Genomic DNA, 19016 nt, shown 5'->3' with positions numbered 1-19016 from the left:
TGGATGAGCAGTGACCGCAGGTTGAGTAAAACAACACGGATAGACCGACAGAGGACAGAGATCAGCACTTCCAGACAGGGAACTGACCCACAACAAACCAGAGACCTCCTGTGAGTCTGAGATCAGCCTAATGCTGAGAGTCATGATGGAGTCTGTCCTCTGACTCTATTTACCTGCTTTGTCTCTGCTGTGCTTCCCGTTTCACAACATTTCCTCCCACTTAATATCAGCAGGAGACATCCCTTTGACGAGCTGCTCTCACATGATTGATTACATGCATATTCTGTTGTCTTATGATATCTCTGAATCTGCAGCATCACGTCATGGTTCCATCGTTGTGTGTTGACACTTGGAGTTGTTAATGAGTAGAATCATGTTACTCTGCTGAAAGCAATGATCTTCAAATTGACTTGACAACTAAATGGAAAACATCAGAATAATGGAGTTTTTGTTCATGATGCAGTCATGATCAGCTGATCAGGCCTGTGGTAAAAACACTGTTTCCTGTTTTTTTTCTTTCAGTCTTAAAAAAAAAATTGTGGGTAACAGCAAAAACTGCCGAGCAGTCAGTGGAAGTGTCACATGAACACTAACCACAGTGAGCCAGACCAGTTCAAACTTGACTTCTGTGGCTGCAACTCATAAATCCTTTATACAGCTTTGATATTATAATAAATAATAATAATAATAATAATAATGATAATTAAAAATTATATATCAGAGCAACTACAGGGTTAAGTCTGTTGGACTGACAATCTTTTGTTTTTTGTCAGTGGAAGATTTTTGATAGAGAGACTTTTGAACTTCTGAATTCAGCAGATTGTTGTTTTTATAGTGTTACTCATTGCTCTCATGGACCTCCTAAAATGTTCCCTTGACTGCCACTGAACCTTTGTTATTTATTAACCTCTATTACTATGAGCTTTATTACACCTTAATAACATTTAAATAAATGAGAGCAAAATCTTTTGTATGAGGCTGTTATTATGTTTATGTTTTCTTACTTCATCCCAAAGGTGTTCTTCCAGACCAAACTCTCTCCTCTGTGTCTTTATGGACTTTGCTGTCTTCACTGGTAATAAACATCATAAACAACTGTCCTCCATCTACAGGACCAGTCAGCTGACTCAGTGTGTAAGAGATGATGTTTGATATTCAGGCTGTTGAAAGTGTTTGAATTTAAATTAGTTGTAATGTTGGAGCTGAAATAAATCCAGTCTGCTGTGTGGAAACAATCAGCTGCAGTTTGTTCATCAGCTCATTTTCTGCAGACAGAGGTCAGAGAGCATTTATAGAATCAGTGGAACATTTATATTTATAGAATGACAATGAATTTGATGGAAACAAGATTATATCTAAATGAATGTGTAATTCAAACAAACAAATCATTAAAGACGAGCAGTTATTCACTGTAGTGAGACACGAAGTCAAAGTTTCCAGTTAAAACAAGTAGAAGATGAAACATGGAGCTGATAAAGTGTAACATGAGTTTGTCATGGAGAGGCTTCCTGCTCTGCAGCAAACTGCTCACTTCAGATTGGATTAAGGACACAGCTCAGCTAAAAACAACTTCCACTAACACACTGAGTGTTTCTGTGATCTGCAGTGGAACCAGTTTAAAGTATCACTACAATAGAAACATCATTTTAATGCTGTACTCAGTAACAGGACAGAAAGCCTCCAAACTCCATTTCTGCTTTTATTTCATCCAAACTTCCTCATATAAACGCCTCCCTTCCTACTTAAAGTTTCACTTGTCTTTCCTCAACTCAGTGTCTCATGATTATCTTCTCACAGCTGGACCAACAAGGCCGAGTGGAATCAGAGCAGCAGCAGGTTTGAATTTAAGTTTTCACTCAGACATTTTTTAAAACTTTAGACTCACACTTTCTCCTTATTGTCTTTTTGATGGACAGGATTGTAAAAATTCCCTCATGATGTCATTTTATTTCCATTTGAATTCATATTTTCAATGAAAGCCATTAAACAGCGTTATTATATGAAAATAAGTGATGTGCAAACAGAGCATTTCTGAGGCCACGGAGAGAAAAGAGAAAAGAGGAGCACAAACACTGACTGTGAGCTCATGTCTCATGTCATTAACTACTCCAGTAACTTTAAACTTTCCTCTGGAAGATGTAAACAGCAGCTATCTGCAGTGTTTAAGGTGTAATGTTTTGCTCCACATTACTCAGTGAACAGTTTAAATATCAGTGTAACAGCGCTGACCATCAGTATGTCTGTATTGACTGTGTTAGCTTAAATCCTTTTTAGTGAAGACTGAATTTAAACCAGTTTTGGTTTAAATCAGTTAAACCAATTTACCCTCTGACACAAACAGCATGCCCAAGTTAATCTCAGAAGTGTTCATCATTCATGAAATAGCTTTGACAATAGGGCTGCCACGATTAGTCGACTAGTCACAATTAAAATCGTCGACGACTGATTTAATAGTCGACGCGTCGTTTGAAGCTTTGTAAGATCACAAAAGACGCAGGAATAAGTAGTAGGATTTAAGAGTGTAATAACGGACTGAAACAGGAGATGGCAGCACTGCATGTACAAGGATGCCAGCTGCCGTTAAACCCCGAAGAAGAAGAAGAAGCTGTGTCCCAGAATTCATAGCGCAGCCCAGCTCAGTTTCCAACAATGGCGGCAACTAGTTAGTTTTAATATTACTCTTATTATTCTTTCTGGGTCACAAAATAAACGTTTAACATGTTTTCAGGGGAGAATGTAGCTGTGTAAACCACAAATATCTGCTCAGTTTATCAAGACACCACATATTTTCAAAAGCGCTCCGACGTTTTCGGAGACGTCTGTTACCCACTAGCTCGATAGCTAGCCGGGGGCTAGGCTAACTAGAGCCGTGAGAACACCGGACTCCCGGCAAATCGTTTTCAAACCCACCGCCGTCTTTAGCTACTCAGGTTAAACATGATATATAAGTCACTTAGATAACTTAAAAATGTTATTGTTTGACTTTTTTTTTAAGTATTTTATTTGTTCCTGAGTAAATCGGTTTGGCTGAGATTAAAGTTATAGTTTTTACACAGCTGAATAAACGTCAAGCAGACAGCTGATTATCAGAAGTGTGAGATGCTCGAGAATTTACTCCGGTGTCCTGTTATATATATATATATATATATATATATATATATATATATATATAGCAAGGAGTTTATTAAACTTCACCGAAACAATCTGCAAATTTCATTAAAATTTTATAAACTATCATCTTGTCTTTATTTTTAGTTAGTGTAACACTTCTGGAGTCGTTACAGTATACTAGTACCAGTTAGGTTCGACTACTGGAGTAGTAATGAGTGTAGCGTGTAATAAAGACCCCAGACCAGAAAATGAGTTTAAATTGCTGGCTTATTATTTTGTAAAGAAAGAGAATGGACAGTTGACAAACATTACATAGAACATTCCACACACATTTAAGGAAAACAAGATATTTTCTTTCCCTTTTTAGTTTAGTAATTTCTGTTAATTTATCCTATTTATCTCAAAACCTTTTATTTGGCTTTAAAAGGATGTTATTCTCAACCTAGGTTATTGTTTTATTCATTTCAAGTTCCAAGTTCATGTTTACCCTTAATCTATTTGAGTTAACACTGTGTTACTTTAAATCAAGTTCAGTTCTTTTCGGCCCAAGATTTTTTTTTAGTTCACCTTTAGATTTCAACCATTTCTTATTTTGCTTTAACCCAACAAAATTATTTACATTTCTGTTAACACCATTGCAGCAGTAAAATGTAAGGTTGACCAAAAAATAAATAAATTACAAAACCATAATTGTAAAAACTGAAAACAATTCAGCAAAAGGCTGAATAAATCCGTTAAACAAACAAATAAACAAAAGAAAGTTGTCTCTGTGTCCTTTAACTATTAATCCCAGAACTGCTCTGAATGGTTATCCAGTGCTTTGAAAGTCCACCGTTCTTTTGCAGAGGTGTATAGATTAATCCTACCAGGGTTTTTTTTTCCAGCAAAAGAGCGCAACGTCCAGCAGGGGGCTTTCTTCCCTTCGGTACAGTTCAATGGGTCCGTGGGTGGCTCGCCATCTTGTTTCTCGCTCAGCAAATCAAACTTGTCACTACCCTATCCGTACCGGAAACCCAATCGGTACCCCGCATGCGCAAATCTTATGTCACTTCCTGTCTTTGCCAACATTGCGACATATTTGAATGATACGGTTAGCGCCCAGTTAGCTCCTAGCATTTCTCAGCAGCTCTGCCTCCTTTTCAACTACCGGGACATTTAAACAATGGATAATCCGTATACAAACAAATTCATGCTTTTCTCCTCAACAGAGAGCGTTCCCCGATTGAACAAAAGCGTCGTAAAATAAGAAGAATGGCGCCTAATTACAGACTTAATAATACAGACTTTGTAATATGTCACATGAAGATTCATCAGCCAGATGAAGTGTTTACTGACAATTGACAGTGATAGCGGACATCATCATCACTATTCCAACAATCCTCTCCACACAGACAAGCATAAACACACGACTATCACTAAATCAAATTTAACACACGTTTGTAATGACGCTAATTCAGTTTACAATAGGGTTCATTCACTCGGTCAGCAGGGGGCAGTATCCTCTTATTCTGGGGAGTAAACTGCCATTAAACAAACAGAAGAAGAAGAAAACCCCTGCACATGCGCGGTACGGATCGGGTAGACCCGATTTGTACAATCCGACTTTGCACATGCGCAGTAAGGATCGGAGAGTCCTGATCCGTAACTGTCTTTTTATTTTTCGTTTTTGTCTACATCATATTGAAATGTTTCATGATTGGAAACATTTTAAGAGATACTTATTATTCTTAACATCTTAACGGATACTCTGACCCGTAACTATCGTAAAACGCTTTGACCAGAAGTAGACACCTTTCGCGCATGCGGGGTACCGATCGGGTTTAACATAAAACAACATAAATCTGCTACCTTGACTGTCCATTTGCATGAAATGAAAAATATAATACAACAAAACATTTCTTGCATGAAATAAAATACAATTTCTGAACTCACCAAGTCCCGTTCAGTTATGTTCACAACATCACGAAGGCAAGGACAGGTCTGAAAAACAAAAATATATTCTCCAGAGTACAAAAATGGCTTTATGTAGACTTCTGGCTATTTTTTAAATATTTTTTCACTTGTTCAGGCAGCAGCTCTGCAAGGACTGTCTGCATTTCTCCCTTTCCAGCATTTAATAAAGCAACAACCCGATTGGGTGTGGCTGGTCACAGGAGTCATGCTGCAGCGTGCCCTTTCACAATAAGAGTCTGAACACTTATTTTAGCTATTTTACCTGAATTAACATAGAAACACCATGAATTAGCAAGTTTTTTAACCTTTTAACATGTTTTTAAACACAAAGAAATCGTATACCATGAATTATTGCTGATGTTTTTAATGATTTTTTAACTATTATGATCTATTTATTGATTATTTATCACCTGTAATAGGGCTTTGGAGCGTGATGTCATGGGGGTGGGGGTGGAAAGGATTTTGGGCCGATCCGCCATTTTGGGGGTCTAAAAAAAGCACAAGCAAAAAAGGAGCGAAGGCACACACAACAGCCATGGTTTGTTCTTGCTGTGTGGTTGGCTGCAATGTTCGATCGCATGACCAGCAAGAGAATAAGCTTAAAAAGGGTTTGTCTTTTAATTCTTTCCCAACCTGGAAGCAACATGAGGCAGCTCGTGTATCGATGTTAGCAAACAAAGGCGTCTAGCCTGGATAGCAGTCGTGAGATGAGCTGATATCCAGTTCTCTTCCATCTCCAAATATCTGTTGGTGCTCCAGACATTTTCATTCCGGTAAGTTCTAAATGTGTTGATGCACTCTGAGCTCATAGCAAATTAGAACAAACATCCTACTGAGTGATTTTGCAGAACTACCTTCTATTTATAGAGTTGCTAATTATTTGGCATTATTGCAGCAAACCAGCCAATGAAATGGATGAAACATCGTGACTGGGTTCCAGCGCTACACGAGGGACCTGCTTCAAACAAACCACCATGCCAATCAGATTACTTCTTCCATGTGAGGGTGAAGAGGTGACCCTTCTGGATAAGATGGTGAAGGTTTGCTGCGTTTGGTGAACAGTGTGAAATAAAACCAGGGAAAAATTAAACATGCTCCTGTTAAATATTCTTAAGTCTTTTGCTGTATAAATAGCGGTATTTTTTCAAAAGATACAGTAAATAAAGTAATGTTAGTAGTGGGTGATATCATGTAAACACTGTCATGATTTTATGTAAACATTTTGTCATTTATAAACTATAAATGACTGGATTCTACACTGTAACTGATGTGATGTTCTATAAAGTGGTTTTAATACAAAAAAAAGAGGCAAAAATTAGTTTGTTTCTTTATTTAACTTTTGAACAGTGGGACTCAGTCAGTAGTAGTAGTAAAGTAAATGCAAATTATTTACACAGCAGTGCACTACAGGTATAAATCTAGACCCCTAGTTAAAACATTATGGCATTATAGCAGTGACAACTCCTCCACAGTAGCAGGTGGATTTTTCTTTTTTGAGGACCTTTTACCTTTCAATATAGATGGTCTACTTATGTTTTGATCAAGAGCCTTTTTTTGGGCAGCTGAAGAGGAGGAGTCTATCTTATGGCCAACCACTGACTCTATCTTGGTCACATTACCCAGCAAAACCCAGTATGCAGGTTCATCTGTAACAGTCCTTGTGCCACGGATCCGCACTGTTGCTTCTACATTAAACTGAAGAGCAGTGACGTGGGTGCAGGTCTCCGTGACTCCGGCCTTACAGGTGCAGCGGGCGGCTTCAACCTTCCCTGTGATGCTCACAGTGACCCATGGCTGCAATGCTGGTTCAATCAGTCTTTGAGAGTGCAGTACCTGAAACAGACAAAGTTAATTTAAAGACAAGAACTATGAGCCAAGGCCGACATAAATGTGTTTAATCTACTTTATCATAAATGTAACAAAGTGTTTAGAAAGTCAGCACATACATGTAATTTTTCATTTCTTTATGTGTCCATCTATAGAACGCTGCATGTTATAGTATAAATCTGCCTGTTCTTTGTCAGAAACCTGCCTGCAGAAAATGAACCTAAAGTATGTCATGCAAGGATGTCATCACTTTAGAGATGGAGAAAGCATAAAGTGACAATTATGAATCACTTAATATGATGAGGAGATTCTGCAGGTCATTAATCAATGTATAAAGTTAAAATAAAATGTATTTAGTGACACAGGATACAAATATGGAAGCAAGATGTATAATTAGAATTATTTATAATAAATATAAATAAATCATTGCAATTTCTTTAACCATAAAGAATAACTAAATCCTTCAGGACAATGTTACATCAATGCACTATGTTATCCCTCTAACAGCCTCCACATGTTCTCACTGTAATTTTCCCTCATTAATGAATTTATGCTGCACTAATGTGAATGTTTGCAGGGAAATCAAACGCATTTCACTCGTAGTACTCGAGCTGACTTACCTTTGTTTGAATGACGACTTGTACGTGCTGACTCCACAGATAATGTACGAAAACATGTCAGGCTATGTCAGTAGCAGTTGGTCTTCAGGGTTTCTACTCCACGGCCGTATTTCATACGGGTCCACATTTCCAAAGCACGCTATTTTCTGCAAGTACCGCTGCTTCGCCTCTGGATGCAATCGGTCTCTATACAGTCCATTCTCTTTTGAGCTGCTTTTAAGCATCTTGTAATCGTCGTTCCAACACAGTGCATTTGTTTTGATTCGTAGACCCCGAAAATGGTGCCGCGCTCCCACAATGCATTGCGGTGTGACGTCAACTCCAAAGCCCTATATATTTCTTATGAGTGTTTTTACTAACAGGCTTTTATTTAGTGACAGCTATGTTAACCAGGTATGTGTGAATGTAACCAATAGCACATACCTTAAATACTTAAAGCTGTAAGCTAATGATAGTTATATAAGAGCAGATGCATGCTGGTGCAAGAAGCTGTACGCTGTACTTCGTACGTCCAATGGCTGCATGATCTGATTAATCAACTAATCGCAAAAATAATCAGTGACTAGTTGACTATCAAAATAATCGTTTGTGGCAGCCCTACTTGACTACATTTAAAACATTTTAATTATGGGTAATAATTCTTCTGGAAAATATTTAAAATCTCTTTTTGGTGTAACCAGTTTCTGCTTCATCCCGCTGCAACAGTTCAGCCCAAACAGACTCCTCGACTCTGCATTGTGTTGTGTTTTTAAGAAGACAGAGAGTCTGATCGATCGTTGCCACTTTATTTCCTGAATGGAAACAACGGTGTTTTATCAGTGCACAGGCTCACCATTCCACACAGCACACTCTCGTATGGCTACGGCAGACTGGCCGCGATTACTGCAGCAATATTACAGTTTCTAATGTACAATACAATAACAGCAACAACAAATGATGTACCTGAATGGAAACAACGGTGTATTATCAGTGCACAGGCTCGCCACACACCACTCCACACAGCACACTACGGCAGAACATCCCATTAGCATTCTGCTTTAGCATACAGTTTTACACAATAATAAATAAATGAAAAGTACATAAAACTGGTGTTGGACATGTGTCCACTTAGCACTTATTACATTCGTTGCCCATAAGCTAATCAAACATGTTTTATTTGTCTGTACTACTTAACTACATTGTGTGCGGAACAATACAACTCACCTCTCATATGGCTACGGCAGACTGGCAGCGGTTTATGCATCCAGCCTCATCTAACCAGCCACACCAAGAGTGGGGGCGCTGTTTCCCCATTACAATGACATTTGTGACAAGTGGAATGATACCACATAAACACTGTTACATTGGCACAACAAGTTTGTCTGTGTAGAGCTGTCTGCTATATTGTTCTGTAAACCTTGACTGAAAATCTGTAGACTACTGTCAGAGAAGGTAAATGGACTGGTTCTTACATAGCAATTTTCTACCTGAGCACTTAAAGCAAATGAAGCTAATTGTCTTATTCACCCATTAGAACAAGCACTTTTTCGGTGCTCTTTCTAACATTCACATTCATTCGTACATAAAAAAAAGAGTGAACTCAATGCAAGTGAACAAAGATGAGCATCACACTGGTTCAACCTCGAGTTAGGAGCCTTTCATGCTTGAATGCTTCAGACTGAAACTGGAGCTTCTCAGTCATTCAGGTCATGCTAGTCATGCTTGAATGGCAGCTGGACTTGTTTTAGGTTTTTGAGAACATCACAGCTCTCATCAACAGGCTCATGACATTTGAATGTTGTCTGTCTGTCTAACATAGTGCTGCTCATCCAGAGTACATCCAGGAAACTTTCAGCCGTGATTGGAGAATGCAGAAAATGAGCTGCTGATGAAGCAAGCTGTGTACAGGAGGTCAAAGGTCAGAGCTCCTGTGGGTCTGACAGCGGCCTCACGCTGGAGAAGAATGAAGGAGTCTGACCTGAGCCAGTGTTTGACATGAACACATCAGCACTGCTATCAGTGAGCCTAACGACAGCCTTTAGCATCATTTCAGTGTTTCAGTCATTTAAAAACACTTCCTGTCACTGTGGTGGTTACAGTGACATCATGCAGTTTGTCCTTTGACCTCGAGAGGGCGATAAATCAGCACAGCCAGAAAGCTCCATTCAGCTCCATCCAATCATCAGTGTTTCAGCAGTTATGATATCAGGGACAATCTAGACATGTGTGACAATACTGAACATGTCACATGACTAGGGATGTTTATCGTTTAGGTTTTATCCGATACCAGTGCCAAACCGGTACTTTTGAAACGGTGCTCGAACCAGTGCTTAAAGAATGGAGAACACAAAATTGGTCCAAAAACCTCTCATGTTCAGCTGTTTTTTTTGTAAAAAGATAACAATGTTAGCCTTTTCTGCAGCTATAGGGCATATATGGTATCACTCTTGGCTGGAAGCAGTGCTTAAACAATGGAAAAAACACAAACTTTGTCCAAAAACCTCTCGTGTTTAGCTGTTTTCCACTTTTTACTCTCTACTCACCCAGAGAAGAACGGCTGCTGCTACCATCATTATCTGTCATCATTTCTGCTACACTGGCAGGGCTAGGGGCCAGGACTCTCCTCTTCGGGTTTTTGGGGGATGTTGCTAACTCCGGGTCGATAACAGGCACCACACCCGCAGTAGATGTGCTCGGTGTGAGGTCTCGCAGCAAGCTATCAAATACGGAGCATTTCTCGGCTTTTAAAAAAATGCTATGCGTCGCCAGGTGTTTCATCAGATTTGAGGTGTTACCTCCTTTGACAGTATCACAGTATCAGCTTAAAGCACTTGTTGCAGGCTGCTGAGTTTGCATCTTTTGGTGTGAAGTACAGCCAGACTTTGACCACTTCGCCTTGGGCATTTTTAATCTGTAGCTCTGCTCTAAAAGAACGTACATACCTGGGCCCGCCTACTATCCTCGGAAACGTAAAATGATTGGCTAGAATAGAAATAAAGCACCGAAATGTGCGCTGCTTTTCGGTCTGGTTAATACCATTCATGTCAGAACCAGTGCCATAATGGCACCGGATACTGGTACCCATCCCTACACATGACACTCCTTAAACATCATGTGATCCACTCTCAGTCTGCACTTTCATTTCTGACTTCAACAGGTTGAAATGAGCTTTGAAGAAACATTCAGTGAAATAAAGCAAACACTACTAGTAACTACAGTGTTAGAAGGACAGTCACATGCTCTTACTCTGATTAAGGTCCAGTCCTGATTATTCACCGTCAGTAACACACATTGCCATGGCGATGGTACCCCAGTAAAAGTGACCGACCTTCATAATCCTAAAAAACTAAAATGAGTTAAATGTTAAGTCAGTTTGATAACCACAAGTACTGCTTCTTGTTACTCCTATAAGATGTTTAAATATATCTGCTTCCACTGTGTGTGAGCTTTCTCTGACTGCTGAAACTGAACACTGATACCAGCAGTGATCTTTACAATGTGTTAGAAAAGGACATATCTGAGGTTTTTCATGAGATCCTGTCTGTGCTAGTTAGAGCTCAGAGAAGCAGACATATCTTGTGAAGTCAAAATGTGTCTGCTTCCTGAACCTATTGGTTTGTAAGAAGTTGAATGGTAACTTTAATTAATTTAAAGTGAAATTACCCTGAGTCCACTGGAATTCAGAATGGAAAGAAGGCAAGAAATGGTCAAAAGACACAACAGGGAAGCTTCACTTTTCACATCAGAGTCTCTTTGTCAGGACTAGGGGGGATAGCTGTGTAAGCAGAAAAACAGTAGAGATCTCCCTCTCCACTTCCAGGGGAACACAGAGTGTGTGTCAGTGAATGCATCGTGTGTGCTTCACGGCTCCATCTAGTGGACTGATAGTAGAGCAGCTGATGGCAGCTTCCTCTGCCTCACACTGCTGTCTGACTGCATTCAGCTGACACTGAGATGAAGCAGGAAAGAAGCAGCTGATATTTGGACAGCACACATGATGGAAAGGAGGATTTCAGCTGATGTGCACATGAATGATTTGTTTCCTCTGCAGGTGAAGGTAGAAAGTGTGTGTGAGCTGATGTGAATTGAGCAGCATGGATCAGTGTGAGGACAGAGAGGAGGGAGTCCCTCCCTCTAAAAGCACTCTGTGTGGGGAACATGAGAGCCAGACCAAAGCTCAGAGGTGAGATGACCATCTCTAACTGTCCATGACTCTTCTCCATGTCACAGCTCAGCACTCACATCACTGCTCCATCATTATTCGCAGGAACCAGCCTGGACCTCCACCCAGCTCTGTGTCCTTAAGGAGTGATGCGTCTAAAGAAGATGTCATTTATTTTAAAGTCCAGCCTGTGTCTGCTGGAGAGAGGTGAGCTGTTAGTCACATTAACTCTCTGATTTAACTGCTTGATGTTGTTGGATATAAACTGCAGTGCAAACACGTCATTCCCTCAATCCCATTTAACCTCTTAAAAACAAGTCTTTAGTTTCTAAACAACTGAAAATCCACTTCAGCAAACAGGAAGTGAAACATGTAGAAAACATTGTATTCTAGCATGAACTAAAACAGTGAGTAACTGACTGAAAAATGTCTTATTTGACCATTAAGAGATAAAGATGTAAACAAATAAATAAAGCAAGTTGACTTCATATTTGAAATTTCTTCACCAGACCCAGAACTGACACGCAAGAAAAGTAAGGCCCATCTGACATAAAATGATCACCACTAATTCTGGGCTTTTTTAAAAATAGCCCAGCATAAAGAACTTTTGTGTGTGTGTGTGTGTGTGTGTGTGTGTGTGTGTGTGTGTGTGTGTGTGTGTGTGTGTGTGTGTGTGTGTGTGTGTGCTGAAGTTCTCTATAATATCGGCAAAATATTTCATAGTTTTATTGCAAAGTCTTTGATGATACTGAATATTAAGCTGTTCATATTTTTAATAGCCATTTTTTGTTAACAGTATTTTTACAAAATCAAAAATTTAAATTTGAATTTAAAAATTCAGTTTGTCATCAGGGTTTGGGCGTTTACAGTGATTTGAGTTGCATGTTGTTAATATTCAGATATAAAAAGAATATTCCAATAACAAGAGAATGTTAAGATAAGGGAACTGACGTGATGTCTTGGGTCAGATTTGCTACCATCGGAGCTCCAGGAACAATCAAGTAGCAGTTTTTTTTATTTCTTTGGGTTTTTTTGTTTTTTCATGCAGAGGACCAGGTTGCATTTTCAATTGCAATGTTTTGTTATTATTCTGACTCCTTCTAATTCCTCCACAGAGTGGACCAGCAGAGCTCAGAGGTTCCCAGTGGTCAGTCTGCCCAGCAGCATCAAATACACCTGAACTCCATATTTATGGTCTGTACATGTACAACAACTACTTTTACATCTATTCTGTTTACAGTAATCTCCTGTCACGGCTAACAGGGCAAGCCATGTGGGTTTTAATAAAGGACCCAGGATGCAGGTAGCTTCTGAAGCGAGTGATCTTTATTAATGCGATAGGAGAAATAGGGCAGCACGGTGGCACGGTGGTTAGCACTGTTGCCGCACAGCAAGAAGGTCCTGAGTTCAATTCCACCATCAGGCCGGGGTCTTTCTGTGTGGTCTTTCTTTGCATGTTCTCCCCGTGTTTGCGTGGGTTCCCTCCGGGTACTCTGGCTTCCTCCCACCATCCAAAGACATGCAACTGGGAAAAACTAACCAAAAACAGACCTGAAACCTAGAAACAAGAAACAGTGGTTGTATCCCAATTCAGGGTCTGCAGCCTGAATTGGGATACAGATTCAGGCCTGCGTACACACCGAATGCGATTGACACAACCAGAGCATCAGGTTTACATGTAAAGTCAATGGAGGAGCGCGATGAAGAGCAACTGACACGTTTGACCCGCGTGTCAGTTTGTGTGGTGCATTTTGTGCATTTGAGCGTATCGCATCTACTGCTCGAGTTGGAAATATCTGAACTCCAGCTTCAAGTCGTGCCGCGACAACCACTCAGGAGCCTGGTGACGTGGCTCTGACCTAGTTCAGAGGGGCAGGTCCAGCCAAAGCCCTTCATACTTCATTCAATATGGAGGACAGGCTAATCAACGCCGTATACATTACTATTTTTTGGCAAAAGCACACTAAATGTCATATAGTGCTATATCGGGTTTATCATATTTTGCTTACACTAAATGCTTATTACCTTGTTTTGTTCTAAAATAAAATAAAAAATTGTCTAAATAACAATACAAGATGACTTTGAACCAGAAAAACATTTATTTTACAAGGCTGAACATAAACATTTATGTTGCTGGGAATTGGGAAAGTTGTGCGTCCGGCGGCGGCTGTCAGAGGCTCTAGCTGCCGCAGGCAGCTGCTCCAGCGCCGGCTGCCAGTAGCTCCAGCGGTGGGACAGTGTTTGGGTCCCGGTGTCAGTGTCCCCAGCACGACATGTCCAATATCACGTGAAAACAAATATATAATTTTCTGTGTTAGCCTTCACACTGAATGTAACAACACTAATTTTTCACTCTTTTTGTTATTCATGACAAAAAGATACTACTTCGCGCATAATCAAAACCCAGTGGAAACTTGTTCAATCTAATTTGGCATGGCAGGTCACATAGAACGATAGCACGTGTGAACAATAAGATTCAAGATTTTTTTTTTTTGTCACATGCATCGTTATACAAGTACAACACACACTAAAATGTATCAAAAAAGAGCTGAACGCCAGCGCATTTCACCTGGCGCTTCTGCGCTTAGCGGCATGTCTGCGGGGAACAACGAGAGACGGGCAGGCGGCCTGGCTCGGTCGGGTTTAAAAGTGTCCAAGATTACATGTGCAACCTTATTACCAACGTTTAGAAGTGATCTGCTGTCGTTGACTATAAAACTAGAGGATTTGGGGATGTAAAAAAGAGCGAAAAGTAAGTAAACAACTTGAGCGCAACAACAAGGCGCATAGACCGGAAGGAAGTTGTCGTGACGTCAACGTTCCACCTTAAGATTTAAAAATATCATTTTTTGTTGTAACCCTCAAACTCACTGGTAATGTAACAATACTTATTTTTCACTTTTTCAAATGAAAACATCAGCACTTTTCGTACTCTCGACAGCGGGAGCGGGGTGTTTACTGTGCGCACTTTGGCACACGGCGAGTCAGACCTGTATGCTGCTTCCGGAGCCTCGTCATTGTCCGTCAGTTTGTCGAAATCCTTCAATGGCTGTTCCCATCGATCTCCTCTTTGCTCACAATTTGCAGATTTTGCTACACATGTCGCTACATGATCCACTGACAGTGTGAGATGAGAGCCACTCAGTTTTCTGCTTCATGCGCATCTATACGTTTCCACGGTGTTCCATCAATGACTACTTCCGAGGCATAGGTCATTTAACCGCAGTGGTGTTTAAAAAATGAGCTTGAAGGGAGAAATAGAATCTAATTTGGTTTTGATCCTTGCTTTTGTATTTAATTTCTTTGTGTTGCAGTGTGGCCGTCTAAGAGAAAATACTTTTGAATACTTTTGAAAAAAAAGTGTGTTTGTGTCTTTTTCTCTTTTTTTAGGCATAAAAACCTTTATAGTTTTAAAAAACTATAAAGGTCATTGATAGTGACACACAACACCACTCTTTTTTCCACTTCTTAAAGCAGAACTGCACGCCCAAAATCTGAATTTTTGGCTTGAGTTCATTCAATGCTGAAATATAGAAAAAAAGGTCGCCAGCTGGTGGACAAATGAAAAAATTAAAAATTTAAGGCCCGGACTCCAAAGTGTCACCCTCATTTGGAGGATGGCACTACATTTAGTTATAATGATCGTGCAATAAAAAAGTAGCATTTATAATGGTTTTCAATGGGGCGTTTTTTGCCACGAGGACCAAAGGTGGTTGCAGATCTGTAGCTTAGACATTTTAAGCTAATTTAATGAACTGAGACTGCAATTCTAAAATAAAATAAAAAATGTGTCAATTTTTTGTGGATGTATCTATTCAACACAGTGAAAATGGCTTAAAATTGAAAAATACGGTGGCTGAAAAATGCCTCGAGGACCTTTCAGTGGTCCACAAGGGCCGCGTACTCAAAGACCGCTAGCCTCCGGTCTAGGTCCGTCACGCTGCCCAAGTTGCCTAGCAAACATGATACTAACCACTGGAAATGTTTCATACTGCATTGTTTAACATAAATGAAGGAGAAAATCGTTTGTTCATCTGTTTTTACATGAGCTTTGTTTGATTAGTTGAGTATCTGAGGCTGAGACCACGGGACTGTAAAACATGATTGTTGGGCTTCATTTCTGTACTGAACAGTGTTTTTAAGATTAGTTAGTAAATAACAATTAGCTAATGTTGTTCGTGAGACTAAAATCATCTCACTTTGGTAATGTAAATATAATATGGCCAATATTATATTTATTGTCAGATTATGATATATATATATGCCATATATATATATATATATATATATATAAACTTTTCTAGCAGTCCTTCACAAACAGGGAACAGTCTGTCTATTCTCTCCATCTGTCAGCTGCTGCTGGCTCTTCCTCCTCCTCTTCCTCACACACTGCTGAGTTTGTCCTGGTGGATCATCAGGGCTGCAAGGCCTCACAGATGATGTGCAGCAGTGGGTCCCTCAGTCTGTCCTAACTCTGGACACTTGCAGTTGTCACACATGGAAATCAAATGTGTGATAAGCTGCAGGATTCAAACACAAGTGTAACTTATAAATACATGTTTATACTTTTATTCCACAATCAGAGAGAAAGAAACAGAGAGAGAGTGCAGGACAGACAGACAGGTGACAGTCTCAGGTGTACACACTGCTACAAACAGGAGGATTTAGTGTTTGTGTTATTACGAGTGCTAAACAAGAAGAGTTCCCAGATGGTACAGTGAACACATGTGTGACTGCTGTGATTAAAGCATCTTTCTTTCAGCTTAACGAGTGAACTGTCAGCTCGTTCAAACACACGTTAAAGTCCGTTTGGCTCGACACCACCGAACAGAGGCAGCAATATAACATAGCTAACATTAACAGTGCAGTGAATCCTGCTTGTGCCGTGATATTCAGGACTGCAAACCGAGCAGCATCACTGACTTTCAGCTTGTTGTGTTTGTGGACATATGACTGACTTTAATTATCCATAAAATCATCACATTCTCTATAAGATTAAGGTCAACTATTGAACAGCGTATATTTTAAAGTAAAGGCTTTAAATCCAAGGTAGTACTAACATCACTAATGTCACAAAACTTTGCCGACATGTGGCCAACAGTAATGTTTTAATGTTCTTCCTTATTAAAGATTTACACATAAATAAGTGACATAATATTCAGTACTTACTTTTAAAAGTTTACTCTTCGGCCGCCCCGCTTCAGCCATCCGCCGTTTTTTTCGGCAAAATTATCCACACCTACCACCGTGCTATGAAGTCTGGGATATGTTGGGTCATGAAGGATACACCGGCCCATCCTTAAAAATCAGAGAAAACAAGGACCGTTTTGAGGGCTGCAATTTGAGCAGCCTTTGAATTGGGACAGCCCTCATTGCGTTGCTGTGACGTAATCGGCCTTAAAATTCGGCCTTTAAGGCTGCAGACCCTGAATTGGGATACAGCCAGAGATGCAGGGAGTGGTGACTTTTTACCATCTCTTTATCTAAATTATGATCGTGTTCTTATCACTGGTGATTTTAACATTCACATTTGTTGTAAAGATGATGTGTTTGCCAAGGATTTTCTAGCCTTAGTTGACTCTTTTAATCTTATCCAGTGGGTTAATGCACCTACCCACCTTAAAGGACATACCCTTGATTTGATTTTTTCTTATGGACTGGACATTTGTATTTTTGTATTTCCTTCTGATATCTGTACCTGAGCTGAGGTGACGCAAAAATTTCCCCGTTGTGGGATCAATAAAGTCTTATCTTATCTTATCTTATCTCTTTAATGATCTTCTCTCAATTGCTGACTCAGGGCGCCCTGTGGTGTTAATTTTGCTTGATTAGTCCTCTGCTTTTGATTTGGTGGACCATAATGTCCTTTTAATGAGGCTTGAGCATCTGGTGGGCATCACAGGCAGTGCCCTTAGCTGGTTTAAACCCTATCTCTCAGAAAGGTCCTTTTCTTTTGAACTAGCTGAGGATGTCACGTCGTCGTTGCAACACTTCTCTGATTGTATGAATGAAGTTAAAATCTGGCTACTGAGCAATTCCGTCATTCTAAATGATAAGAAGACTGAAATTGTAATCTTTGATACTCCCTTCTCTTGGGCTGAACTAATTGGTATTTTTGGGCCCTTTGCTGACTCTCTTTCTGACACTGTGAGGAACTCGGGTGTTGTCTTGGACAGTTCCTTCAAGTTGGACAAACATGTGTCCTCTGTAGTTTGTTCACAAACTGCAGCTCGTTCAAAATGCGGCTGCGAGTCTTTTAACTGGAACTGGCAGGTTTGAGTCTATTACTCCAGTTCTTTCCGACCTGCATTGGCGCCCTATTAAATTTCGTTCTGATTTTAAAATCTTATTGCTCACTTTTAAAATCATAAATAACACTGTGCCCACCTATTTTATGGATCTCCTCAGCTTTTATACCCCTGGGAGAGCGCTTAGATCAGCAGGCCAAATGGTCCTGGTGCGACCTAGATCTCGGCTCAAGACCAGAGGTGACCGCGCATTCGCCGCTGTCGCACCCTACCTCTGGGATAACCTCCCTCTAGCTATTCGGGCGTCTGATTCAATTCAATCTTTTAAATCTCGATTAAAAACTTATTTGTTTAGCCTTGCTTTCCCCACCTCCTAGAGCCCGCATTTTTGGTGTACTGCAAGTTATCTTTTTCGCTTTATTAATATTTAGAATGTTTTAACCTTCAGCCTTTCGGGTTGTGCCAACTACGCCTGGTGTATTATTGGTTAGTTATGTCACCCGCCTGTTAGTATATTTTATTTGTATTTTGTATTTTGTGTTTTGTATTTGTATTTATTATTGCTCTAACTCATTCTGTGAAGCACTTTGGCATACCTGTGGTTTTATAAATGTGCTATATAAATAAAATTGTATTGTATTGTATTGTATTGTGAGGAAATAACACAGACAAATCAGCAGCAAGCAGGAGAAAACACAGGGCTCATATACACAGAGGGCCAATCAGGGAATGAGAAACAGGAGGGAACACAGCTGGGATAAATTGGATATAACGAGACAAGGGGAAACAAAACTAGACACACTAACATAGGACGTGGCACTGTCAAAATAAAACGGGAAATGACATGAACACAGAAACACAATGCGAAGACAGGACAGAGGGAACACAGAAACTAAAACCTCAGAACTAGAAATCTTAATCAGAATTAAATATAAACGAAAGACAATAACAATGAAAACAAAACCACTTAGTCCAAAGACTAAGTGGGGTTCCAGTATGGAGGGACCAAGTCCAAAACAAAAAAAAGTCCATCAAGGGCACTGGAACCCAGAGAATAGTCAGAAGGCTGACCAGGAAGTTGATGGCACAGGTGTCCATGGCAGAACAGTTCAGGAG

General features: G+C 39.9%; 2 protein-coding genes across 4 annotated transcripts in view; both read left to right on the top strand.

The window, feature by feature from the left end:
* LOC146504712 (protein NLRC3-like) overlaps positions 1-19016 on the top strand; it is a 245145-nt gene that overhangs the window by 48308 nt on the left and 177821 nt on the right. The gene's annotated exons all lie outside the window — the stretch shown is intronic.
* LOC146504717 (protein NLRC3-like) overlaps positions 1-19016 on the top strand; it is an 89948-nt gene that overhangs the window by 49828 nt on the left and 21104 nt on the right. Inside the window, exons 1-3 of one of the 2 annotated variants that reach the window (XM_085183404.1) lie at positions 11573-11673; positions 11758-11859; positions 12768-12846. The exons of the other annotated variant lie outside the window; for it this stretch is intronic. Of the exons in view, the coding sequence (XP_085039530.1) occupies positions 11585-11673; positions 11758-11859; positions 12768-12846 (270 nt within the window). The 5' untranslated portion in view covers positions 11573-11584. Of the gene's footprint in view, positions 1-11572; positions 11674-11757; positions 11860-12767; positions 12847-19016 lie in introns of those variants that run through there. 2 annotated transcript variants of the gene reach the window in all.

The sequence above is a fragment of the Neolamprologus multifasciatus genome, chromosome 13 (assembly GCF_963576455.1).
Source record: "Neolamprologus multifasciatus chromosome 13, fNeoMul1.2, whole genome shotgun sequence".
NCBI classification, from domain to species: domain Eukaryota; kingdom Metazoa; phylum Chordata; class Actinopteri; order Cichliformes; family Cichlidae; genus Neolamprologus; species Neolamprologus multifasciatus.
Note: the sequence above shows the minus strand (reverse complement) of the source record. Positions and strands in the feature narration are given on the sequence as shown.